Source organism: Acanthopagrus latus, chromosome 9 (assembly GCF_904848185.1).
Source record: "Acanthopagrus latus isolate v.2019 chromosome 9, fAcaLat1.1, whole genome shotgun sequence".
In the NCBI taxonomy this organism is placed as follows: domain Eukaryota; kingdom Metazoa; phylum Chordata; class Actinopteri; order Spariformes; family Sparidae; genus Acanthopagrus; species Acanthopagrus latus.
The window spans coordinates 25,024,253-25,051,463 of NC_051047.1; the positions used below are offsets into that span (position 1 = coordinate 25,024,253).

A 27,211-nucleotide genomic window follows, 5' to 3' on the forward strand; every position below is an offset into this window, starting at 1 on the left:
GTCCATTCAATGTCTTCATCAGACGCCAACAAAACACTGTACAAGATAAAATCCTGCATGCAAACACTGCCAATTTTTCTCTTAGTCTGGAGAACAACATTTGGAAGGTGCTTGAGCCATCAATGTCTAGGCACGTGTCCAGACTTGGGTTATACAATTTGTAGCTAATGATCCAGACTTCTTTGTAAGATGTTTGATCCTTGAGTCCTTGTCTTTCAGGGTGATGAAAACGTACCTGTTCCAGCCAAAACTCAGTTATTGAAGTACTGTTAATGAACAACACACTTTATTGGCGTTATTGTCGTTGTGCAATGTAAGGAACTATGAACCTTGAATTTTCTGTGTTGAAACATTGCTTGAAGGTTGTTAGATGGTCAGTCAATAAATTGTCCTGTGTGACTGGCAGGAGAATCTCAAGAATGCTGATAGCCTGGGAAGTTTGTCAGTGGACAGTCTGCACGCCAAAGAGGTGGGCCTCTATTTTATTAGATATGAGCACGTCTTGGAATGTGACCATAATGTACCTTTTGACTCCTAGAGCCAACAAGCAAAGGCAAGTTGTAGAGTCCTCAAGTCCTTTGAGCTCCTTCGTTTTAGACGTGTTTCGTCAAAAATGATAATTTCTGTTTTCTTTACCCTTATTTAAATAGTTTAATTTGTGTTTTTAAAACTGACCAGCTCTTGCTATGTTGTCTGATTGATAAATTAAGATACATGGAAAAAAGATAAGCGCCTCTAACCACCGTTATTTGTCCACATCTCCACTGATGTGCTTACCCACCGTTGGGTTTCCACTTGGCTAGAAGGAAACAACACTGTCAGAAAGCAGGCAGGAATTGTTCTACATTCAAGAAGTGAGCAACACTGTTGCAACACTGACGGACCAAAGTAAGTGTAATCCACACATTGTTCAGTGAACCTCCTCAGCTGGAAAACTGTTTCCAAAGTTGAACAGAAGCAACTTGTAATGTGCCAACTCGCTCTCCAGCATCAAGGTGTAAATTATGCTCGAGGGTATATATTCAGACTGAACATTGGTGAGTCAGAGTGCGACTGTGCAATCACCCGGGGAAACTGGGCTTGGGTTTCTTTGATTTTAATTTGAGGTTAAAGTGATGAGCTTAATCATCATTTTTAATGTTTCTCTGTCGCTGGATAATTCTGTTTCCAGCTCAGCTGAAGACACTCATTATCATTCCACCATCATTAAACCAAATGAAGAAGTGTCTAACCCGTCTGACGCATTGGCTGGGTCTGTTCCTAAATCTTCCCATGGGGTGTTGCAGTATACGATTGTGACAAACTGGAAAGTCTAACAAATTATACATCAGTGACCCTTAGCATTAAGTACGGTTTCTTTATTTACATGCTTTCTGTAACTCTATAACATTGTATTGTTTTTACTTTTTACCTCAGTCTGACTGGAATTTTTCTTCCACCACTCCTGTCTATGTTCTTTGTGGTTTCTTGTTTCTTGTTTCTGTGAAATAGTCTATGAAGTGGCTGTTAAAATGGGTCAAGTAGGAAGATTAGAGAACTCAAGCATACAGTATGTGAACCCTGTGGTCTGTGGTTTAGTCCCACGTTGTTTAGTGGTTTATTAGCAGTTTCTGGTTTTTTTTTTTGACAGAATACAATGTGTTTCCTTTGTATAGTGCAGGCAAATCATGTAACGCTTCTCCCATCATTTGTTACAATTAGGGTTGGTCTTAGAAAGCTTCCTTGAGTTCTTTGTTGTTTTAGCTGATGAAGTCTGGCATGCCTATACCAGTTCACGCTGATGATTACATTGATGAAGAAAGAATCCTTGAATACTTACTTCAGGAGTAACCCGTAGGCGAAAAAGACTTGGATAATTTAATAGGTAGTTTGATGATCTAAGCCTCCTGTCTTGGGCACACAAATGCCTGTGGCTTCGAAGGCAAAAGATGGAGCTCCCCTTTGGCATTTAATAAGTGTCAAAACCAGCTTGTGCCCTAGTAATATCAGATATTTGCGGGTAATTCCCAGAAATGTGAAGACAACAGTCAAGATGTGGCTGTTAATGCTATAGAAATCTGATTGTACCAAATGCCCTTTTTCTCGTGTTAAAAATGTGATTATTTTCACCGACTATGTGAAGACGCCGAATAAACATTTACATTTAGACCGTATTTCACTGGGATATGCAATTCTGGCTTCCAACTCTGAGATTTTGATGTGGTTTCTTAGTGATGAAATGACCATAGGCTTATATTTGCACAATGTAGATGACGAAAAATGTCTACAATGAACCTTTCTATTACCTTCATCTTGCATCATTTAAAAGTTCTGGATGAAACCGCCAACCATCTGAGGGGTGCATGGCCCCATCTACCTTCTGAACAACAACCACACCATCAATCCCTCAGTATGAGTGCTCATATTTACTTCTTTCACCCACGCATCTCGCTCCATAAGTCCCAGGTCGGAGTAGTAAGTAAATGTGCAAGCAGCTGCATGCTGCTTGCTGACCATCGTCTTTTAGTGTTTTTATTTTCACGAACTTTTTGGATTAAGAAAATATCATTGCGAGAACAAGTACCAAGAATTGTATTAGGGGATCCAGATCTCAAAAGTCGACTTGATGAGTGTTGAGCAGTTGCGAACATGGAAGTTCAATCTTGCACTCGTCACAACTCTTTACTTAGTGGACCTCATTTAATCATGAGGAGACCTTGTTTCATTTTATGTGCGCAGGTTTTGAAACAACTTAAATCCAATAGAGGAGCTCAGTTTCTCACTGTATTATCAGTCTTTTGCCCTTTTTGTGCAGCCGGTACAGCGTCTCTTTTCTTCGAATCCTGATTTGATTTCTGATTTGATTCGAAGTTGTTAAGCAATTGGGTCGAAACTGCCTAAACTGTATTACTTGGTGATATATTGAATCAAATTAGATTGAGAATAGAGGTCACACCCTTCTTGTAATTACAAGTCGGCAAACCTCACAATGTAGGACAGCGGAAAAGAGGCAGTCCGCCTAATCTAATTCTGACACCTGATATTGGATTGACCTAGATCAGATTCGAACATTTTTGGCCGAGCATAAGGAAAAAACAGGAACTGATGCAGCCTCAGTTTAGAGGCACACATCCCACCTCTGTCATTTTACAGGCTTCAACTCGTCCACAGCTTTGAAAAAAGCCACTAAAAGACTTCTGCATGCTCAAGTGCTTTGCTGTTTGTGGTCTGCAGCTGTTTATTATAAGTCTTCTCATGGCCGTGAGATGATTTGCTGTAATTTATGTTTTTTTTTCACAGTCATAACTGTTAATGTTTGTAAAAGCCGTTTCACTGACAAGAACCAAGCCAAGAATTCACTTTATGTTTGAGAGTAAGGACCAATTTGAAGTGATATATTGTGCAATTAAGAACAAGGGGAGCATCAATTAAGCATTCAGACATGGTTTTCTCTACTGTAAAGTTGCAGAATGTGATGTGGTAACTGTTGTAATGCCACATTGATAAATGGTTTTTTTTTAACCCCCTGAATAACTGCAGTATTCGTACCCTGAGGGCAAGTCAGACCTGTCACTTCCCCACCCTCTAAGAAGTCTTGCCTCAGGCTCCTGAGAGTGTCTCAGGCCAGGACAAAAAAAAAAAAGTGAGCTGGTGAGGTGTTTCTGTGTGAGTGGGTGGGGGGAGGCCGGGGTCCACGGGGGCCTTGCTTTAAGAGGCTGGCCACTTTCCAGGAGTTAAATACATCACTGGAAATTCACAATGGGGTGGAAAGTACACCGGCAACAAATTACTCCATGATGAACTCAGCGGAGGGCTGTGCTGATGGCAGACGATTTTTCAAGGTGGATCTTGTGGGTGTCGAACAGGTTCAGCATTGTTTGACTGTGTCGGCAGAAAGGGCCATCAGGACATGTTGGCTCACATGAGGTGTGTGTTTGCCTCCACTTCCTGCTCCTTACCTTCCATTCGCCTTTTTCTTTCTGCCACCGCTCAGGTATTTGGACACATTCCGGCCATGCATACCGCCGCTTAGCCCATACAGCGGAGCAGTGCTATTGGGTTACTGCAGCGTTACCTAATAGGTCTGATCTGGGCTCAACAGTGGCATAGTTGTAAGATTGGCCTCCTTATTAAGTCGAGGAGGCATACAAGTCTGCACCTCTTAGCATTAGCAGGTTGAAATGGCAGAGCCAAAGCTTTTCACCAACTGTACCTGCAAATTAAATGCTTAAATTGTTTTCACAGTGAGACTAGAGAGCTGCATGATTTCCTTCCAAATAAAAGAAAATGACGTTGGTTCACCGGAGGTCTACTGGGTAAAAGCCCAGAGCTCTCACAGGAGTCATTAAATCCAGTATGAACACTCATCACGTACTAACAAGCCATGAATGATAGTTTCCTAGACTTTTATTATGGCGGGGTCATGCTTCTGTTTTTCTTGCAGAAGAAGGAGGTTGGAAATGTTTTTGCCATTCATCTAGTTAGTTCTGGCCAATTATTTTCATCTAAATGTTAAGCTTGAAACAAAAAAGAAATATATAGAAACATAAAGAAATGAAGTACAACTCATACAACTCTTTCAAATCATTCATGCCACCGTGATTTACCTCCAGCCTCTGAATGTTGCTCCTGTAACAATTTATAGCTGCTGCGTCGTACCTTTTGTAGCTTTTGTTGTGTTTATTCTCCAGTTGAATGGTGCATTGTTTGTCTGAAAGAAAAAAAAAGTGAGGCCACACACACACACACACACACACACACACACACACACACACACACACACACACACACACACACACACACACACACACACACACACACAGCAATGCCATGGCATTAAGCTTTGTGTGTGTGGAGCTCCAAATTCTGGTGTATGTGTGTGTTAGGTTCAGGATTTCTGTCACTCACAGCAAAGTGCTCCTTCACCCCTCCCTCGCCCCATCTCTAAGTCCTGACTTCATTTTATCTCTGCTCCCCCTCAGTGAGTCCAAATGGCCACAAGCTGAAGTCGAAGTGAGGGGTCAGCATGCTTTCTCTGTCGCTCACACACACAGTGAAGTCGCCTTGGTGAATAGTCAGAGCTTGTGGGGAATTCCTCACAGCAGACAATAGCCATGTATTCTTACTTACTTCTCCCACCATCCAACTGAAACACGACAGGACACTGAGATCTAGTCTGTGTTCCCTCCTGAGCTCAAAGTGTCCCAGTCTGACTTATTTTTCCTCTTGTGACACAGATCTGAGTAAGTGGGTCTACGCTGTGCAGATTTAAACCAGGGAGAACAGCTAAATGCTGCTGACACTGTCTCAGAAACAAGACCAACCAAAACATGTTCAGAATAATTTGAGGGGGAACAATGTAAGTAAAAAGTCTGTTATTGAATTTAATTTTACTCAAGTAGAAATGAGATCACCTGTAAAAAATAGTTGGTCAGTTAGAAATGTACTATTTTTAATTGGTATGGTAAGGGACGTCACGTGCAGTATTTCTACAAGTTTTGAGTGGTAGGAACTGAATGAATTACATCTTGGTAAAAATGATGTTAATGGGTCTTAAGTAGATGCCTGAATTGGTTTGGACCAGGCTCTGAGTTGGTGAAAATGCCATGTGAGAGGCTGTACTTGGCAGAATGCTAACATTAACATGCTAATCAGCAGGACTGATGTAGAGCAGGCCATTTCTACCATGCTCGCCATCTTAATTTAGTGTGTCTGCATTATAATATTTTCTAGTTGCCACGGAACACTAAACAGCTGAGGATTATGGGAACGTCTTTGTCTTAAACCAAAGTATACAAATTAAAATTTGGGCTTGATGACAACGCTGGAGAAAAAAAGTCAACAATTCATCACTCAACAGGACATGAGTGACCCAAATTTAATAGCAATCCTTCCAGTAATTGTACCGATAGTCGACTAAAAACCACAAATGTCAAACTGATGATGACACGCAGTAATGTGAAGGGATGACCAAAGTCGGTTGGAGTCGTTACCGTGGATATCTGCGCCAACTTTCATGGAAAATACAACAATAAAGAGTGGAAAGTTGAAACAGCCAGAAGATAGACAAAATAGGTTCACAGAGTTACACACATTGACAGCTTCAGCGCATGATGTCAACCACAGTACAAAGACAACAGGCCATTATGTGGCAGTGGGGAGCGTTTCTTTGTTTCTGTTGAATGATACACTGATGTGTGTGAGAGAGCGGAGGAATGTTTTAGTTGTTCAGCTCTGTACTTGTGGGTCTGGGTTTTGCCCCCCTCAGTTCTGTCAAATCTTTGATGTCTAGGGATGAAAGGATGCAGCCTCTTCCCTATGTTGTCTTTCGTCTACAGGGACGGTCGGTGTACATTTAAGTGTCCTCCACACCCTTTGCATTTCTCTTCGGACTGGGTCATAAAAGTTGCAAGGGACAAGGTGAAGGACAAGTAAAGACAGCAGGTATTCAGATGTACACCCCACCCAGACTTTAAAAGGTAGCACTGTGTCTAGCTCACACAATCCTTTAGGAGTCTTCCTGTTTTTATTTTTTCAGTGCTGCCTTGTAAGCTTTGGGTGATTTGTTCAGTTTAACCGATGTTTAGTTGTCCTTGAAGAATGCCCGTTCTCATGTAGCACTTGGTGTAAAACTTTCCGGAACATTAAACCATCAAGTATTGAAAAGTTGTCGTCAAATGCTTTCATAGTTTCTAAGTCTTTACTTTGATTATTCCCTGATTTAAACAAGTTCGGGAAGTGTAAAAGAAGCTGAGTTTAGTTCCTTGATGCTCTGCCAGGCCCACGCTGCAGCCAGCTTTGCCTGTTGTGAAAAATGCCTAGGGGTTTTTTTTTGCTTTCCGTCTGGGCTTTAGTAAATACAACTGATGTTCAGTTGGGTTGAGGTCAGGTGGTTGACCTTGGCCAGTGGAGGCCAGCTGAGGACGTTTGACTGTCCGGCCAAGAAAAAGCATTCCAGGTCTCTATGTTTAAGATCATTGTCCTGCTGTACTGTCCTAAAATTGGAGGCTAGAGAGTGATGAGTTCTTCGTTCGTTCAACCCAGAATGAATGTAACCTTGAAAGAGCCATAAAGGTTGATGTACGCTCAAAAACGCATCAGTTGTACGACTTCCTAACTGCACTGAAAATACATCATTCTAAGGTATGCATATGGGCATTTGGGGACTTTATAGGAAGTATGGCAGTTACACTTGAATCGAGACTAAAGAAATATCCCTCAACTCGTCTGTAGCCATTCAGCAACATGACTAATGCAAAGATGAAGGAAATCCCTGCACGTCTGTTAAAGGGATCGAGGCCCTCAGTAATCCACTTGCAGTGTTACGTGACTGGAAGACGACACATTTCTTTCTGCCTCCCTCTCCTCCTACACCGTCAGCTGTGTTTTTCTAAGAGTGCTACGGATGTGAAATAAATCACATGTGGTTTGAAAAACACGTCCACCTTTTCCTCTCTCCCAAATCCCTCTGAAATCATTTAAACATGCTTTACCAATCACTCACGCTCGATTCTGCGACTCGCCCCAGTTCTGCAGACTAAAGATTCATTATCTGCAGCAGCTTTTCCTACATATAGGAAATAGGAGGCGTTTGTGATGACTAGTGCTTTTCTGATTTTCTCATCTGATGATTCAGGGTAGTAGCTTTTGGAAACTACTTTTATTTAGTGATTGCTGGCCAAATATATAGAACGTTTGAGGGATGTGATGTGTATAAAAAGTCACCGTTTCCTAGATAACCAGAAATTTAAAAGAAAGTACACTCATTTTTTTGGCAGGACAAACGGATGAATCTCCTGACAGATAATCGATGTGAGTCAGCCTGTCTTGTTTCCAGGAGGCTGTAGGTGGAAGAAGAACTCCACCCTCTCACTGACCACACAAAACCACAGCCCAGGGGCGATACTTTCAGCCGGGCCTGCCTGCCGTTCCTCTTTCACATGCAGTATTTTGGTATTGCAAAGCCTGAACCAACATGATCGGAATGCTTTTTTTTCCCCTCTTTTGTCCCCTGTTTTGTAGAGAAGCTCTTTTGTTCTAATGGGATAATTTAAGTAGGAATGTTTTCGCTTTGAAAGTTTGGAGCCGGGGGTCGGGGGCTTTTCAGGGCGCTGAGGGGAAGATTGAAAAGATGGACATTGCAGAGAGAGAGATTGTCTGTTTCTCTCAGTTTGTTTTGTGATTCAGTCCAGTCGAGATGTCTTTCTTTCATTAAAGTCAGAATTGGGGCCATTTTTCTTGAACGTTTACAGAGCTTTGACACGCCACCTAAACAATCCCTTTCCATTTTTGGTACCAAATCTTTCCTCTGTGACACAAGTTTACACTAAACGGACATGATCACTTACTGTTTAAGGAGCATTCCATTAATGCTTTTTTCACATGGGGGTCCATTTTATTAGTCATGCATAGTTCTCAGTAGCCTGTGAAAGACATCAAGTTTTAGAAAATGCCAAATATATAACAGAAAGTCTGTGTCACAAGGAGCTGCAACTAACAGTCATTTTCCTCATATTTATCTGGCAATTTTCAGGATTAGACAATCAAATTCTCAGAAATGCTCAATGCATAATTTCCCAGAATCTCAAGTGAAATCTTCAAATCACCTCTCATGTCAAAAAAAAGTCCTAAAACCCAAAGACTGTTCAGTTACTGTCATGAGTGACAAAGGAAAGAAGCAAATTCTCACATTTAAGAAGCTGGACCCAGCAAATTGCAATTGTTGGAGGACATCTTTTAAACATCACTTCACATGTTTTACTACCATTTTTTACCTGGTCCCCAAGTCAGGTACTTTAAAGTAGAGGGTGTATGTGGTCACCTATAACTGTTAAATATATAGTATTGTCTTCCCTTTGGAGCAGGAAGCCTAAAGCTCGCAGTATAGTCTTGTGGTTGCTTTGTTGTGTCTGCCGGCTTGACTGGGGTGTGATTAAGGGAAGGTGAGTCCTGCTATAACTGAAGGGAGCGTAAGCCACCGCATTAGCTTAAAGAATAAACACAGACCAGAGGAACTGAAGCAGGAACCAGTGTGTGTTTCAAATGAAACTGTTGTTTGAATTTGAGCGATATTATCAATTACCCACAGTCTGCAAACTTGTGTGTTTACAGACTTCCTTCCCAGCTGTTTGTGGGAGTAAATGAGCCAAAGGGTGATGGGAAACATGTTGCCCAACATCGAGTTAAAGAGACAATATCAGAATTTATATCTCACTGCTGTCATCCTCATCCATTACCCTGATTCTGGTGACTTGGGATCATCTGCTGTGTTTTGATAATGAGTCAGCAGTTTTCTGGGGGTTTTGTTGCCGCTGCCTTTACATGCTTGTATTGTCTTGTCTTGCATGAAAGCTTTCATCTGCAAACAGTTGCTGTGCTTACAGTAGATTATGGAGATGAAGTTCCACTGAGCATGCAAAGCCACAGAATTTCCACTTTTTTTTTTTTTTTTTTTAATTTGAGTTATTCTTCCTCGACTCGCTTTTTAGATTAGATCTGCTGAAGTAAGAGAACAAGTGCCTTTGATATCCGTTTCATTGGAAAGTGTGTGTTATGTGCTTTGTTTGTGCAGAACTTCTTGCCACTGCATGTGTCTCTGAAACATCTCCCGAAACAAAGTGAGGCAAACAGTGAGTGTGGCCCAAGCATTAGCATGATTCTGGAAAAACCCTCAGAATGGCAGGGTTGTTCTTTGTTTTACAAAAATTGATGGGTATTTATTTTTATTAGAAACAGTTTGTCAGTGTTGGGCAAACTGTGAGTAATAATCTCTTCTAGGGTTGCAACACTGTTCACATCCAAAATGAGCTTTTTAGACTAAAAAAGTAGCTGTAAAACAAAAATAACCAGAACTAGAGGAGTGCAAAAAAACCTTCTTCAGTTATTACATATAACGTTAAAGTGAACAGATAAGAGAAGAGAGAACTCTATTAATCCCAAAGGACATTGTCGTGCTAGAGATTAGTACACACTGGGCCCAGCTTAAGACAATAAAGAGCATTAAATATGAGTGAAATATACAAAATGTCCTTATTTTTTACAAAAAGGAAGCAGTGTTTCATCAGTTGCGGCCTTGAACGCCCTGTTATTTAGAGTGAGGAGTCATCACTCAGTGGCTGTATATGAGAGCAGAGAGCAAAAATCGAAGAATCACCACAACCATGACAGTTCTGTGACAATACAGTCGTACATGTGGACAGAAATATCAGACTGATTGATCCTGTAGATCAGCTGCAGACAGATAGACACACACACGTGATCAAACCTCCCTCCAGACTCTGGCCTGGCAGAGATACAATCTACCAAAGTATCCTTAAAAAAACATTCAAACTTTCCTTCAAGCGTGATATAGTTCTCTGTTCAATACATTCCAGACATTTCTTTTGCTGAAATATGGTTTAAACTGCCATCTCAATCATTACACACGACACTGGAAAGGTCATTAGAATGTACATGTAGGTAATAAATCTGATGATAAATCCACAAATGATACATTTTAAATCCATCATTTGTGTCATTTCATCATGAACGCCAACTGATAACATCACCACATTGATTGTGACCCTTTCATATGTGATCATTTTACATAGAGTTGCACGTTGTTATTGAGAACATACCACTGTTTCTATTGAGATTCAATAATACTTGCTGAATAAGCATTTCCCATCAGGTCTTTGTTAATCTAAGGCAGGGTTATTTATACTTTATGATGTATTTGAATTCATTTATTTGGGGTTTTTTTTTTTTTAATCACTGTCTATGTTTTTTTCTCAAACACACCTGCTGTGATGATATGGTGATGAAGCCTTGCACTTATCCAGAAACCCCAAAAGCTTTCATTTTTCTTAAATTCATTTTTTTCTAATATACCAATTGAGGGCTCTTAATGCTTGGTCAGCTTAGTAAAGCTTCTGGAAACGACTCGCTTTCATTGGCATGGTCACAGAAGAATGCTCCTCTAACGGCCACAGTCCCGGGACCGTTTGATGTTTAAACACATGCTTCACCCATTTTGGGATTAAGAGGCTGAGGAAATGGCCTGGTTGGAATTACCCAATGATTTGTAAAGTCCAGGGCTTAATTCCTGTTTTAGCATCAATTGGACTTTCTGGCTTCTGAAGTTGCAGGTCTACAGACATGGACACACCTTAACACACACCCACGGACTGTACCTACAAGTGTCAAAGGCAGAAAGACTCTCCTGTGCTCTTATTCTTTCTGAGCTAGAGTTACCACCTGGGTGGTTCCCATTCACAGCTGCACAACCGTGCGACTATCTACCCATGAAATATAATTAGATTCAGAGCCTGTTCCAGGGTAAAATAATCGTTTCATGTCTCCAAAACTTCCCGATCCTTAAAACTGAACAGATTGACCAGATAATGCGCCATTTGGTGCAGCCACCTTCGTGAACATGGCGTAAATGTTTGTTGGGGTATAAATGTTTGCAAATCCTTCCCGCACGAAAAGGCCAGTCTTGTTATTGACTGTCTGGTAATAGAGACGCCTGGATTTCCCCTCCATCTGTTAGTAAGTAAGAGAAATAGCCGATTTTCCTCTGCTTATCCTGACTCATGCTTTTTAACAGCAAGAGCAAAGGTTTTACTCATTTTGCTGTGAGTCAGTGAGCGGAAATAAACACAGTCTGAGACTTTGAGACTGAGATATCATCTGTAATCAATCCAGAGTGCTTTGTTTTGATTGTTCCGCAGCATCCGTGACACACAAATTTACTTTTAGCTATATCGTGGGCTTCACAGATAAACCTGTTTGACTCTGAACAGCAGTAGCAGTAAGACTTTGACAGCATGCACATGTACATGTTAGACAGAAGAGCCTTAGATCTTTTGGTGTGCACAAGGAGTGGAATGAGTATAAATAGCCAAGAATGATGTTTCACATCTGAGGAGTGAAAAAAAAGAAACACTCCTGTAAATTCATGTCTCGGCTCATCACCGTCTCAAGTTGTTCCTGGCAAAGAGTTGATTGTTGGTTTGTAGCGAAGCCAAGTTTACCAGCCTGTCTGCCAGGCCTGCCTGTGCGTTGTATTACATGGGTGAGAAACATTAAAGAGATCACCGATGGAGAAACCGGCGAAAAAAAACCTTTCAATGCGTGTTGCAGGAAATTCTCAAGAAATGTGGGTAGACGGCATGATTACACATTTCGAGAACAATCGGTTCCAAGGTGAAACATAAAAGAGAACCGGGCCACAAAAATGAGATTGTTTTGGTTATCGTGTTAATGGTTCCTTTCATGCTGTATTGGACCTTAACAAACACCAAATCTTTTTCCTATCCACATGAAGGTTTAGGCTATTTAGTCATACATTTTGCTCAATTTAACTTTAAGAAATCTGGTACTTCCAACAACTCTTTCCACTGTGCCTATGTGGCTGCCTTTAATCAGCGTTGAAACAGAAAATTACACCTTTAAGGGGAAGGATGGAAGGTAGACATAGCACGAAGAGAAAGTCACTAATAAATATGTTTTACCCTTCAAAAGTTGCACACACAGAAAGTTAGGTTTTGTTTGGTTTTGTTGGTTTGTCTTTAGTCTCGTTGTCTTCTTGCTTCAGGATCGGGAATTTCCCCAAATACACTTGTGGTTGGAGATGTGATGAATTTATAACGAGCTCGATCTTTGGCTCGTCCTCGTCAGAGAAGAAGCTGTATAGGTGGTCCACGCAAGTATCTTAGTACATCCTATATTTCCGATTACATCTACAGTGGCAACCTCTCGTGGCCTCTTGAGAAAAGGGGGAAATCAGGTGACAGTATAAAAGGGACCAAGTCCAGACAAAGATGAGGTCGGTGGCTGGGAGAAACAAGCACAGGACTTTCACCCAGGAGATCGCTGTTGGTGTCATCTTTTAATTATGTAAATATGTCATGTACTGTTTCCATAGCTAATGTAGCGTGAATACAGTCTCAAATACAAAGTTGTTTTTTGTGCCTAAACTTGACCAAAGTGAGATCAGACCAAGAGGAGTGAAGTAGCCAACCAGACTGCGATGTGAGTTGTTGCTAGGAACATAGAAGAACTTTCTTAAATGCAATATTGTCTGGCTAAAGTTCACAGGGCATTTCAAGAATGAGGGGAAAAAAAAGACAATTTAGATTGAGAATGATAAATGCTATTAAAGAGACTGTGGTGCTGGTGTTTTTGCTCAGAACGCCCCCCCCCCTCCCCCATCCCACACCATTTCCCTGAGATTAAACTATACAAAGAAATTCTCATAACCCACATTCATTCTGCACGTTCTCCTCTGGGAAATAATAATAATAAAAACAACAACCACCAGCACTAAAATAAATACGTCCAGGAACAAGTCCTCTGGGGACGAATGCAGTGTACATATTAGTGCAGACATGTCACAGAGAAACAGACACAGCCTTTTTGAGAGAAAACAGAAAGGTCAAAGGATTATTTGAACGATGTCAGTAGTGTTTTCCATTTTTCTGCAGTCACTTACAGATGCCTCTCAAAGAAGTATCTGGATAATTTGCTCTCTTTCTGCCCATCCGGTTATGAATCCTAATCCCCAAAGTCAACACTCCTAATGCCGGACTTCCGATCTCCACGTTGTTTCATCTTTGTGGGAAGTGAGAATGACGGCGTTGTCATCACCAGCTGGTGAAACCCTTCCCCAAACACAACACTGTAGCTGATCAGCTAGCAACCGTCAGGATTTCCCTTTGATTGGTGATGAGCTGCTGCTACACAACCTGAAATTATTCAGCCCTCTGATCCTCAGCCAGTAGTTTAGACAAAGTGGCAGGGAAAAGTATCTGCCGCTGTGTTTCGCAGCATTTTTATTAAGCTGGTTTTCCTAAACACGGCTTTGGTTGGAATCTTGACGTTTTTTATGAGGTGTGAAAATATGGCTCAGCTTTTGGCCCCAAATTGGACCCCTTTGGCCTCTTTCATGTGTGTCAGATGTCTGAGGAAGGAAAAGTTCAGACTTGCCGTGCACTGTCCTGGTAGGCAGTCACTGCGAAACAGCTGGTATTTGCAATTCCTCGACTAACCTCTCCACCTCCAGACTCACCTCAGCTGGTGCTTACCAATGGGAAAATAGAATTTAACTATTTATCACTTTAATTTGTTCAACGTGCTTTTTATTTGGTGCTTCTCGGAAACAGAAATGTGAACAAGCTGCATTTAATCAGTGTTTAAGTAGGTGGCATTTATGGAGCATTGCTCAATTTGTGTGGTCCGTACACAACTGTGATTTGCTGAAGGATTGTTAATGGTCAAAGATAATAATTGCAATAAACTAAACAAGAGCCAAATGTAGAGCTGCAATGATTAGTTGATTGTAGAAAAAAAAAATACAGGCCTGAACATTCAAATGAGTTTAAATGCAAAGAGAACAGAGATAAAGTTGTTTTTGTTTTCCCTCCTACCAATCAATTACTTCAGTCACTTTTCACGCAAAAGTATCAAACTTTAACTGGTTGCAGCCTCTTTAACGTAATTATTTTCTGCCTTTCTTTGTCGTTTATGAGAGTAAATCAGTAGTTTTTTAAGTTTTGGACTGTTCGTTGGACAAGCAGCACTTTGAAGACGTTACTTTGGGAGCTTGTGTTGAGCGTTTTTCACAATTTTGACCAATGGATTGATATGAAAATAATCAGCAGATTAATCGATGATGAAAACAATCTGAGTGAAGTGGTTGAAATATCACACAGTCATTCATCATTAGCTAATGAGCTGCTCCAGTTGGTCATTAAGTGCCTTGCTGAAGGACATCTTCATGCCAGATCACCAACAACTCACTTATTCCAGATCTTCCCAGCTGCTTGTAGGAGACAAACTCTTAACCCTTCAGCCAAAAACCCCAGTTCTCTGACCTGTAGCCAGCTGGTTGTACCTGGCCTGCTAATTACCCTGTTTGTCATCAGGAAACCCTGCTGAGGATGTTTAACACACCAATCTCTACTACCGTGCCTATTATCCTTTCTCAAACCCCTTAATGTTCAGTGTTAGAATTAAGTTTTTTGTTTTTTTCTGTTTTACACGAGTCATTAGATCCAGATATTCTGTGGTAAATGTGTAGCTAACCTGTGTGGGGGCATTTTCAACTCTGTAACCCTCTAACCTGCCCATATTAGACAAGCAGAGTGTCTGGATTCCAGGTGTGGGAGAGTCCCGTTCCATTCTTTTCAGGTCTAGAAAGCAGGTAAATGATTTGTCAGAGTGGGATGACCCTTCACTTCAAGTTCATCGTGGGCCTTCCTTCGAAAAATGAATTAACTCTTACGTGCACCGCTGGTCATTTTTACGACACGCTGGACTCCTGACTGTTTAAATTTTGATTTTTCTCTTTGCATTATATTGTGTTCCTACACAAAATCATGTTAATAAGCATTGAGACGGGCAGAGAAAAATAACTTGATTCACTGTTTTCAGTTCAAGGATTATCATCACTGTTCCTTTGATTTGTACTTAGTCAATTAAGGGACTGAGTGAAATATCTTTGGGGTTTTTGAAACTGGATATAACTGTTTGCTTTAATCAACTGTCTTTATCGATTTTTTTTTTTCCATTTTTCAGACAAAGTCTTTGTTGTTGGCATTATTATCAACATTTTTGTATTTCTGTTCTAATTCAATCAGCCTCTGAGTGAGGTGAGTAGTTTTCACCATCATATTGTTAATAACTTTGCTTTAAGTGGCAGTTTATATTATTTGTATCATCACCTCTGACCGCCATGTTCTTGTTTGGTTTGGTTTGTTGGTCTCGCTCCAGAATGAACCTCATAAACTTTTGGTGCAGATCCGGATTGTGAGATTTTCAACATGCCTGTTCCTCGACATTTTCGTTAATGTCTCGGTGAATCAGGCTTCATGTCTCTTGTATTTAGACGGCTGGAATCTATGAATGAGTGAACAAGTACAAAGGGAGACTGTTGTTTTGATAAAGATTAAAAGAAATACAAATCATTAATACAGAGACCAGAGGGGTGTGTGTTACTCGTGTTATCTGTCTGCAACATGGCACATGGCACCTTGCTGCAGGTTACTGTAGCTAAATATTTTTGCATCCTGCTCTGCCTGTCTCTCATTTGATATTAGTGTGTGTTGTGTGTGTGTGTGTGTGCGTGCATGCTGATGACAGTCCTGTGACCTCGGTGCTTTGGACTGTAACGAGGTCAGTGTCCCATCAAGCCTCCATCACAGACCTGACAGTGATTTAGTCTCCCTCTGCTGATGGAAGCAGTGAACAGCACTCTCGCTTCTGTATGTTGATAGGAACATGGAGGTAATGTAGATATTCTGTGTGTTTTTTGGCACAAAGACAAAAATCTGTTTTGAGTTGCATGCTTGAGTGAAAATGAGATTTACTTTGGCAGAGGTGATAATTATATAATCTCCCCATACGTCTCCTGCTGCAAGTCATCTCATACGCTATTAAATGTCAAAGAGCCGACACCTACGAGGGACGTAACAGTCGAGCGCCATCGTTCAGGAAACATTATGACTGTGATTACATGTTTGTGGTTTTGTCTGTGCTGTGACATCAACAGTGCAGGTGTGTTGAGAGTTTGCTCTGGAGGCTTGGCCACCACATCGCCACAGCTGATGAAAACAAACACCTTGTAATGAGATTATTATCTCAGCGAGATTCACATGAAACAAGGACTGTGTGCAATGCAGTCGTTCCCTCTGAACTCAACCACACACGATTAGAGAGACACGACTAAAGATTATTTTCATTATCGATTTAATCTGCTGATTATTTACACAACTGATCGATTATTTGTTTAGTTTTTAAGATCATCATCATTTCCCAGAAGTGACATCACTTTGGGCCCTGGGAACGTTTTTTCACAATTCTTTGACATTTTATTGACTAAACAATTACTTGATTTATCGTGAAATTAACTAGCAACTTAATTGATCATGAAAACCAACCAATGGCCAAAACTCAGAGACATGACAAAGAAAAGCAGCAGATGTTTGCCATTTTTGCTTGAAAGATTATCAAAATGGTTGGCAATTTCTTTTTTATTGATTTACTAATCGACTAATTGTTGCAACCCAACACAAAATCATGCCAAAATGAATAACCGTGTGAAAACTTGTCAAAGCTTGTCAAAGACAATTTGGGCGCAAACAAATGTTTATTTTCAGTGTAGATGAATCTGTTTATTAGTTTTTTGTTAATCTATTAGTTTTTTGGTATATAAAACGTAAGAAAATGGTGGAACATGTCAATCAGTGTTTCTCAGCGCCAAAGATGATCCATAGATATTCAGTTTAATGTCATAGAGGAGTAAAGACACCAGAAAATACACAGATTAAATTCACAGAGAACTTTTACTTATTTTTCAATATCTGGTGAACATGTAGCAGTTGATTACTCGTCGTGTTCTGGACTATTCGTCGCAGCTCTCCTCGTTACCTGGTTTTTCCTTGACACCTGGACTACGTGCCTTATCTGCCACGAGGTGCTGTTTGCTGTTGACAGGCATTGTGGTCGTTGTGTTTGCTTTTGCGCAGGTGTGTTTTTGTTGAGGGGCACCAGCTGTGTGGTAAAGATAGCTTTTTTGTCATTTTGACACAGCCTGCAGCAGGGAGGATGTGGGACAGCACGTCAGACGGCGGCTATTTTTACTGATCATTGTGAACTCATTCATCGCGACACAATGCAGTTTAAATGTACGTTAAAATTAATCGGTTGAAAATAGACAACTGAGGCTGAGTTAGTCACACAGTGTAGCTCACCTTGAGAACAGTAGAGGGAGCTATTTCCCCACAGCTACATGTCACGGCTCTGGGATGTGATCTGGTACCCCAGGCAGAAAATGCTAGCACACATTTTCCCAAGCTGCTGCTTGTTATTTGTAAGTCTGTGTATCCCAAGGGCTCTGCAGCACAGCGGAAATATTCTTCCTTTCCAACACCGCCCAACATGTTTAATGGACGACAGTGATACCTTGATTGTATGTAAACTCTCTCAAAGCATCTGTAAACCGGCCAAACAACAAGTATAAAAAGCACATTTATGTGGTAAACCTCTATCAGAGTAATGCGCTCTGCTTGTCTTCGCCATGTTGTGCAGACGCTGAAGTTTTGTTTCAGGCAGTAGAATCAATACAGTGTCTGTCATTACTTGAGATTACACCTCACAGGCAGTTGTGGGCCAATTACAGTCGAGACATTTCCGGCTCCTCTGACTTGACAGTGCGCTAATTAGTGGAGTCATTACAGGTAGGATAACCGCGAGGCAGCTTTTGGTCATTTCCTGAACTACATCTCTATTTAAGGGCAAAGTCACGTTCAGCAAAGATCATTCCTGCGGGTGATGATAAAGCGGAGACAAACTGGGGTCCATCGTTAGTTATTTTAGTTAAGTTTGTAGTTTAATAACGTAGAATTGATGTAAAGATTCTGACATCTAACATTAATGTTTCATGTGGTTTTATTAAACATTTAGCCAAAGAATGACAAAGGTGGTGTTATGGTGTTTCAAACCAACATGTACTTTTCATATTTTCTCAATGTACAGAGCACGACTCTGTCTTTGATCTGCCCTGCTTGATAAATGGCTGTTTACCGAGAAAATTACATTTCTTCAGTGCACTAACGATGGTAAATGCCTCCCGTCTGTCCCATATACAGAGCAGCCTCCACCTCTTCCATATACTGTAACTGTAGTTTAGGCACCACAGGCTACATATTCTCCTGTTGTTAAGGAATGTGTCTTATTCAGAGTGACAGCCAAGCTGTTTCTGCTTGCCTGAGCAGGACTGTGAGTAACCCTGCAGGGCTCCGTCTGACTGTCTGTCTCTTCCTACAGGAGACTAGATTATTCAGTTGAAGCGCTTGAAAGATGCAGTCTGTGAACCAAATCAGAAGAGTTTTTAAACAAAAAGCTGCCTTCACATTTAGTATCTGCTGGGATTTTAGACGACTGTAATGACAAATCACTGCTTATTTTGCTAAATGTTGGGGGGGAAAAAAAAAAAATGTCCTGCAGGCTTCCTCATTCATGTCAGTGAGATCACTGTGTTGAGGTAGTTGGTCTGTCTGATTGCACTTCTTAAAAAATTGGGGTGGGATTCAAAGAGTAACTCACGATAGGATACAATTCACAGCGATTCTTCGATACATTGGAAGACAATTATCTAACAATACATCACGCTGTCTGTCTAACTGAAGTATACAAAATGCCTCTAAAAAGTGGTAGACTTTCACAGAGTCTTATCTTAGTGCCTCTTTATCACACGCACGCACTGTTACTTGTCCGTGTTTAAGCTTGCCTTCATTCCAGTGTCCTGCATGTTTTAATAAAAACAGCAAAATTTGGTGCCAGCGTATCAATAATCGTATCTCAAGAGGAAACATCAGGATATGTTGCAGAATCCATATTTTGTCTCTCCTAGTGCGGTACATACACTGAAAGGGTCTGAAGGAGCGTCGAGTATTGCAGTGGCAATTACAAATACAGTTTACTTTACTTCAATTTACTTGTAGGACGAGAGGGCAGAAGAAGGGGTCACATGGGAAGTCGGTTTCAGAAAACACCCCGTCCTGCAGTACATGGCATGACACTGAGAGTTTAGAATTCAAACAGATCATTACAGATGTGTTACAGATGTACGAGGTAGTGGTGGTGCTATCACAACGGGCTGCAGCAAAAGTGTAGACGAGACACAAAGTTGACTTATTGTTGCAGCACAATCTGATTTCATCCTGCGTTACACACACAAGAACACGTTCCAGTTGGAAGACCTTGAAGCTCATTGTGTCGTTTTACCATTTTCTCTGCTACCCTGTTTTGAAAATCTCCCAGAGTTTTAAAATCCTGCATCGAAAGAGTGTAAAACCGCTTTGCTAATTGCTTTTCTTACTGACTCCTTAATCCACGTCTCTTCTTTTCATGCCCACGCAGATTGCAGCTCTTTGTGTTGTTTTGTGAAGTTGTCAGCACTCTTCTAAAGTTCTCAGCTATTCTGCAGCTCGATTGATAGACCACAAACTTAAGAAACTCAGAAGAGTTTACAATAGTGATCGTGTTGGAACACAGCAGACGAGGCTCTCTCACTAACAACCTGCTGCTGCAGACCACTCCAGGCCGGCGATAAGTCTCTATTTGTGGGAAACAAGACCCCTTTTCCCTCCTAATCTGATAGCTGTGACCTCCTGACCTCTATTCTGTCAGCCAACCCCCCACCTCTCATTCTCCGGCTGTCTCGCATACTCAGTGACACACATTCACTGGCCGGAGATCTCAGAGATGCGAGACAGGACGTCATTTGAATTAGGGTTTTTCGTTCAGACATGGGATTTGTTCTGTGTGGTGTGACAGTACAGAGGCACTATATATGTTTCAGAGCACAATCTGCTGCTGCCAAGTTGGATTAAGTGTAACCTTATAAAATGCATATGTAGGTCTTTTGACAAATGCAGTTTATCCTCCAATCTCAGAACTGGATAAGTGTTGCGCTGTCTAACTGTCTAAAAACGGTAACTTTAACTCAAATGACGTGAAGTTTATAGTCTTGGGTGCACAGTGTATTACACCAATTCCACTGAGGCTGCAGCAAGAAAAGTACATGGTCACAAAACTCCTGTTTGTGCCCTGAAAAAGAGGGGATGAGATATGTGAATGTGCCTCTTTTTTCGACGTTCTGAACAGGCTTTAAATTCAGCCTCAGAGCCGGTGAATAGTCCCTGTACTGTACTGTGATTCACTCTGTTGCAACCTGTTGCTCGGGGATACAGGGTCAGATGAGAGAGGTTTCCTTTTGGCTCTCTATGTTCGGTGTTGGAGGCGATCAGATGATTGTATTACAGGCACATTGTCATGTGTTTTTATTCCTGCAGCTGATTCAAACTAGGATCTGTTTACTAGAGGTCAACTGATATTTGGGACTGATGTTCCTTTGCCGTGAAAAACTAACTCTTCAAACAACGAGTGCTGAAATTAACCTAAGTACAGTTTACTCCAGTACTGTTCTTCCTCTCAATATTGTCAACGTAGCATAATTAAAATAAGTTTATTTTACCAGCAAAGTGACAGAAAAATCAGCGATACCAATATGCAGGAAATGCTGAAAATCAGTCTCCACCTGATGTTTACACTGCTGCTCAGATGTGACACTGTATGGCTGCAGAGGTTAGGGTTAGGGTTGTGTATGCGTGTGTGTGTGTTTCAGCCATATGTTCACTCGTGTTTAAGTCTGTTTGCATCTTGCTGTTTACACTGCTGCTCAGCTGTGATGTGCCGCTGAACTACACCACCGTTTGTTTGTCTGCTCATGTACTTCAGCCATATGTGGGCTCCTTCTGAGGACATCCTAGTTTCTGTGTGTCATTTTAAACTCCCGGCTATGAGCGCCTCAGAGCTTATCGCAGAGACGGTGACTATACTGTGACTCACAGCGAGGGGTCAACGACCCTCACTTGCTGAAATAACATCAGTGAAGGTGCAGGGAGGGCTGCCAAAAGGCCCTCGAGCTGCTCTACGACCTGCAGAGAGTAGACCCTCGTGTTTTTTGTATTGTCAACCTGTGTTGTGACGTGCATCTAGTTTCATTCCTCTCTGTTTGTACAGCAGTTACTTGAGGTCAAAAAGACTTGGTTATTGCATTGCCTTGCAGTGGAGCCCTTTGGCCTACTAGCCGCAGATCCTATGATAAAGATAAAGATGTTATTTTAAGGCTTTAACGTTGTAGGAAAGCTTTACTTTAAATGCATACTTTCCCTGTGTCCTCTGCCACCTGTGTAGGATAGAGTTGCATGCCCTCATATTCTTTAAATTATTCACAAAAGCTATATTTAGGCACTGATGAAACAGGCTCTCTTCATATGAAATTCAATATCGGGATGACAGTCAGTGGGACATAAAATACTGCTGAGCAGTGACAGATAATTGGACACCGCTGGGCCCTTGTGGATTACGTTCAGCAGGTTTTGTTGGTGTTGTAATTAGTCGATCATTCATCCTCCCATTGATGGTCTCAGCCCTCACACTCATTGCCGGGCTTAGGTTTCACACTTTTGTCTGTGCATTGTGAGGACTCGCACTGGGGAGGCCTGGAATTTCAGTCCATCCATCAAACATAGGTTGAAACATCTCAGGATTCCACAGGTCAGACACATTACAGAAATGTGTAAAGAATACCGCTTCATTGAAAACTTATAAGGAAGTAAAGTTTATAGACTGCTTAAGAGTGTAAAGAAAATCCTAATGAGTACCAGTTAGGCCATTTTTGTTGATTTGTTAAGACTAACACATACTTTATTATGCATTTCTTAGCAATTAAAATGCATTTTTAGGATAAATGCATAATGTATCATACACTTATGATACTCCATTACCTACAAATGAACCTTTATTACATGGGCCGTGATATAAACCATTAACACCTCTCAGGATACCAGGTCAGGGCCCTCTAACCCTTAAGACTGATATCTGGGGGTCTTTGGAGATTATCTTACCCGAGGCACAAGCAAGACTATCTACAGCCTGTTACAGTTTTAATCTTCGCAAATTACATGTTTAGATTTTCTATCTCTTAATGTATGATCATATGAAATTAGATAATAACTGGTCTCTGGGCTCTGATTTATGGGTTCACTACAGTGAAATCACCAAAAACATCTCTTGGTATTGAGCCATGGAGATACTTTAGGTTTTAGCTACTGCTAAGAATTTTGCCCCTACCCAAACACAGTGGAGGTAAATGGAATTCCACTAGTTGAACTGACCCTTTTAGATTGCTAGAGATCCCTGCTGAGATTATGGTCCTCTGTCAAAGGGCAGAAGTTTGACAGCAGGTGACCAGCATGTAAACTGGGTGACAAGACAGTACTTAAACCCTTATTAAAGACAGTTGGGAGTCTCCAGAAGGAGGAACCACCTCATGTGTAATGCAATAATTCAAGCACATGTTAATACGAGCATTGTTGAACATAGTTGTGACACTATTCTGCTATTTTCTGGCAAACAACAGCAAAATCCAAAGTTTTAGCCAACTAAGAAAAAAAATATTTGGCACTTTCAGAGTCACAGTACATTTATAAAATGACTGCTTATCTGACCTCTTTGAGTTTGATTCCCAGAGAAAAAGATCTATCATCAGTAAAGTAGATGAGATGCATTCCTCTGTTTAGTCTTCCTCCTGCCGTTGACACACGGTACATTGCAAGTTTTTCCACCATGCTTACTGTAATTACCTGTTCCAATTACAAATATGGAAAACAGGAAATCTTCTAGCTGTGTTGTCATTATGACTCGCAGCTTCTACTCTATACAAGCAGTAATAGACATCAAAGGCATGTTGAAAACAGAGAAACAGTCTTATGACAAGTTCAAGGTATGTGCATAGTGTAAGTGCCGATTACCTGTACCGCAAAAACTGTCACTCCAAAAGCGCAAATGTTCTCCCTTCATTAAGTACAATTATGTCTTTACTTTGTCAGGTTTTCCCATCGTAAACAGACCATTCTCTAATTCCAAGGTGATGGGGTGAATGCTTGGCCACCCACGTTATTTGTAAAGTTTCCCATTTCCAAGAGTTTTAGAAAATTCCCAAACTCTGCCTAATCTCTTATCTTTCATAATCATACACACACGTTTAGTCTAATATGTTGTCATCATTGTCATGGAACAATAAAACTCTGAGTCTTCCTTACGTATGGATTATGAAGATTTTGTTGGGTTTTGGCATCTTGTGTAGTTTAAAGAACAGAGAGATGAGGTAGAGTGTGGCTTTTTGTACTGAAATCCTAAAGCAATGAACCAATGAGTCCTTAAGAGTGAATAGCTTATGTCTGAAGCAAATCATTACCTTTCACAAGACAGAGTTTACAACCCTGGGGTTCATTAACCAAGTCCTTGCTTTAAACACAGCGTTTATTTTAGTTTAGAGACTGACTATTGGTTTCATCACAGAATTTTTCCGACCACAGAAAAGTTATCTTGTGGTTAATTTGATGTTCTGTTATGGTGTCTCTCTTGCATTTTTTGAGGGAACAATTGCTTTAAGATTTAAATTTACTTTCTGCCAGGAATTGACATTTACTATTATCCTGCTGTAACCAGCATCCTAGAATTTTGTCATTGAACTGAAGACAAAAAAACCCCAAAAACATTATTAATTATTATAGTGGAATATACATTTTCTTTCTTCTTTCCTGAAGCAACAAATGAAAATAAAAGTCAGACATCAGCTAAAGATATTCATAATCCCTTAGTCATATTTGCCCAAAAGGAGGTTGATATTCATATGACTACACACAATATTTTTCTTTCATTGAACTTTTCAACAGGGCAAGAAGTGCAAAAATAGCTTGGTCTTGTGAAAAATCTGTGAGCTATAGTGTGTTAACTTCTTTAATAGGTCACAGCCTCCTATTACATTTAACAACTGAAGGCTATATTGTAGACATTCTCACATTCTTGAGATTTTCCATCTTTTTACTTTATTTCTTTGGTGCTCACTCTCCCTCTCTGTTAGACCAAACAAACATAATCTTGCAGACAGAGGTCAGACAGAACACCAGTGACCCCAGGCAATGACAGAGACTGCAGGATAAAGTTGTCAAGCTCGTGTCAAGACATTTATGTAGCTCAACATAAGCACCTGGAGCCTATAGAGGGCTGGCAGCACCCTGTCCACAGATTAAATAAGTTCCTTTCTATCAGCACGTGAGGTTACATACACAAAATGCTTCCTTTTATTTCAATCCCCTGGTACTATTAGAAAGTCACTTGCACAAGCCCCCTCTTCCTTTTTTCACTAAGCTCCAGTTAGCAGATGTCAAGGATCTCTGTCAACTGATCACATTGGCTGTATGGAAAACCAGTCAGAACAAGAAAGACAGGCCAGGATTACTGTGTAACCACAGAACACTGAAAACAGGGGTCTTAACTGAACTGAATAATAAATGGCACCATGTAGAGCAGAGACAATGAATGCAGGGACATTAGGTTTGGGATGCATCTGAACAAGAGGAGGAAGGGTTAGCATAAGCTGAAAAAGTAAGTATATGCTCAAATTTTACACTTTCTTGATAAAAATGTCAAGAAAAACCTTTCCCTTGCTCAAGTGGATTGAATTTCTTTAGTTTACTTTTTGGCATTTTTAATCGTGATGTTTATATCTATTTCACCATTATCTTATAAAATAATACAATTAAAAAACATACAATACTGTTGTTAGAGTGTATTAAAGCATAGCAAGCATCACACAAGCAGCTTTACTCATTTATTGGTTGCATTATTGTAATTTAATTGGACTAATTTAATCCATAAGAATGAATTAAGCCCAGCTCCTTATATTTCAAACATTCACCAAAATAATACAGTTATTTTCTGTTGAAAACTGAAATCAGCAAATCACATGTCACTTCTTTAGCTCTCACTGTAATATCAAAGTTTTTATTTTTTAAACTAGATCTGTAGTTTTCTTATTATCATGTTTTAACAAAGGGAACAAGTCAAGGGGAACAAATTGCCCTTCTCTGTAAAACACTGAAGGCATCAGTATTGTACGCTGAAAGGCAAGGCTGCCGTAATTCTAAGGTATCAGTCAGCAGGAGAGATCGCTTTTCACTGCGGTGACAAAAGGAGAAGGAGGAGGAAAGGAGGAGTCAGAAGAGGAAATATTGCCAGGGCAGCCAATGCAGAGCCCACCTCCTCCTGCTTTCCCCCTTTACTCTTTTGAATGGGGCACTCCTCCTCACTTTTCCTCTGTGCTTCTGGAGTGTGTGTGAAGACAGAGCTGGAAAGTGTGTGTGTGAGGAGTGTAGTAGCTGTGTGGATATGTCATAGTTCACTCTGGGAGCCTCATAAAGCAGGTGGACGTGGTCAAGACTGGACATTATATCTAAGATGAGGACCCAGTTTGGAGTTTTACTTTTGTTGGCCCTGTGGGTGGTCCACACTGATGCTTGGTTCTGGTCCTGGACTGGTCCTACAACTTTGCCCCCAACAGTGGACAATGAGGGATCTGGCAGTCAAGCAGGTAGTGGAGAACCACCATCAGAGAATATTGCAAGGACTGGACTGGAGATAATTGATGAGGGACATGGCATCCAAAAGGTTGTGCAGACTTTGGATGAGACCACTCAGGCTCCTCGGCTGACCACCACAACACAACCAGAAAATGAACATGCTTCAGAAAAGGGAGCAGCTGGGATTTCATCACGCAAACATAAACCTGGTAATGCCACATTTTCATTAAAGGGTACTAGTTCTGAAAGTTCTGGTCATTTAAGGTTTACAGAAAATGTATCAAGATCTGGATCTGGGCTTGAGTCTGAATTGACTTCAGACACTGTGTCAGGCCTTTGGTTTGGCTCTGGATCTGGATCTGGATCTAAATCTGGATTTGGAGCAGGACCTGAAACTAGCAGGGGGACTGAGGAAAACCAACAAGGAGAAGTCATGCCCACTGATCTTAGAGGGTTAGAAAGTGGAGACAGTATAGTATCTCAAACAAATGAGCTAAAGTTTGATAACAGCACCATAACCACTCACAAAGAAACAGATGAAGGTTATGACATTGGTAGCACAAAACCAGAGCAGAATCTTGCCCCCAATAACAAAGAAAATACAAAACTTAACGGTAGCTCTCGTCAGAATGGTAATGCCTTTAATTTTACAAAGAATACTCATGAAAACTCCACCCCGGGAGATTTAATAACCCCAATTGAAGGCAACAACTCTGTAACCAAGGACAACCAAGTGGAGGGAGTTAATAAGTTACCAGCTACTGAATCAACAGCTAAGCAGGAAACTTTAGCTAACAAAATGTTATGGACTACACAGGCTCCATTTGCGACCCAGACACTTTCTACAACACAAACACAAACTGCTACCCCCAAAATGTTCTTTACCCCATTTCAAACAATTAGCAAGAAACCAGATACTACCTCAATACCCACAGCTGCCCAATCTCAACTGCCCAGTCAAGCATCAGCAACTAGCCAGACAGCGGTGACCACCCAGGTTGGTTACTTTTTAGAGGCTACTCAAACGCCATTAAATGAGCATGAGCCTTCCCAAGCAACCTTAATTAGCCAGGCAGTTGTAGGTGACTTAGGTGTTGGCATGTCTTCACTAAAGGATATGGGTTTGGGAGGATCTGATCATTTAGGATCTGGATCTGGGCTTGAGTCTAAATTAGCATTAGACACTGTGTCTGGGTATGAATCTCAATTTGTAACAAAACATGAAATTACCTGGGGACCTGAGGAAACCCAACAGGGAG

General features: G+C 40.9%; 1 protein-coding gene across 2 annotated transcripts in view; it reads left to right on the forward strand.

Annotated features, from left to right (window-relative positions):
* The window catches only part of col18a1a (collagen type XVIII alpha 1 chain a), a 77,846-nt gene that overhangs the window by 12,780 nt on the left and 37,855 nt on the right, over positions 1–27,211 (forward strand). Inside the window, exon 1 of one of the 2 annotated variants that reach the window (XM_037109179.1) lies at positions 25,721–26,161. The exons of the other annotated variant lie outside the window; for it this stretch is intronic. Coding sequence (XP_036965074.1) covers positions 25,831–26,161 — 331 coding nt within the window. The 5' untranslated portion in view covers positions 25,721–25,830. Of the gene's footprint in view, positions 1–25,720; positions 26,162–27,211 lie in introns of those variants that run through there. 2 annotated transcript variants of the gene reach the window in all.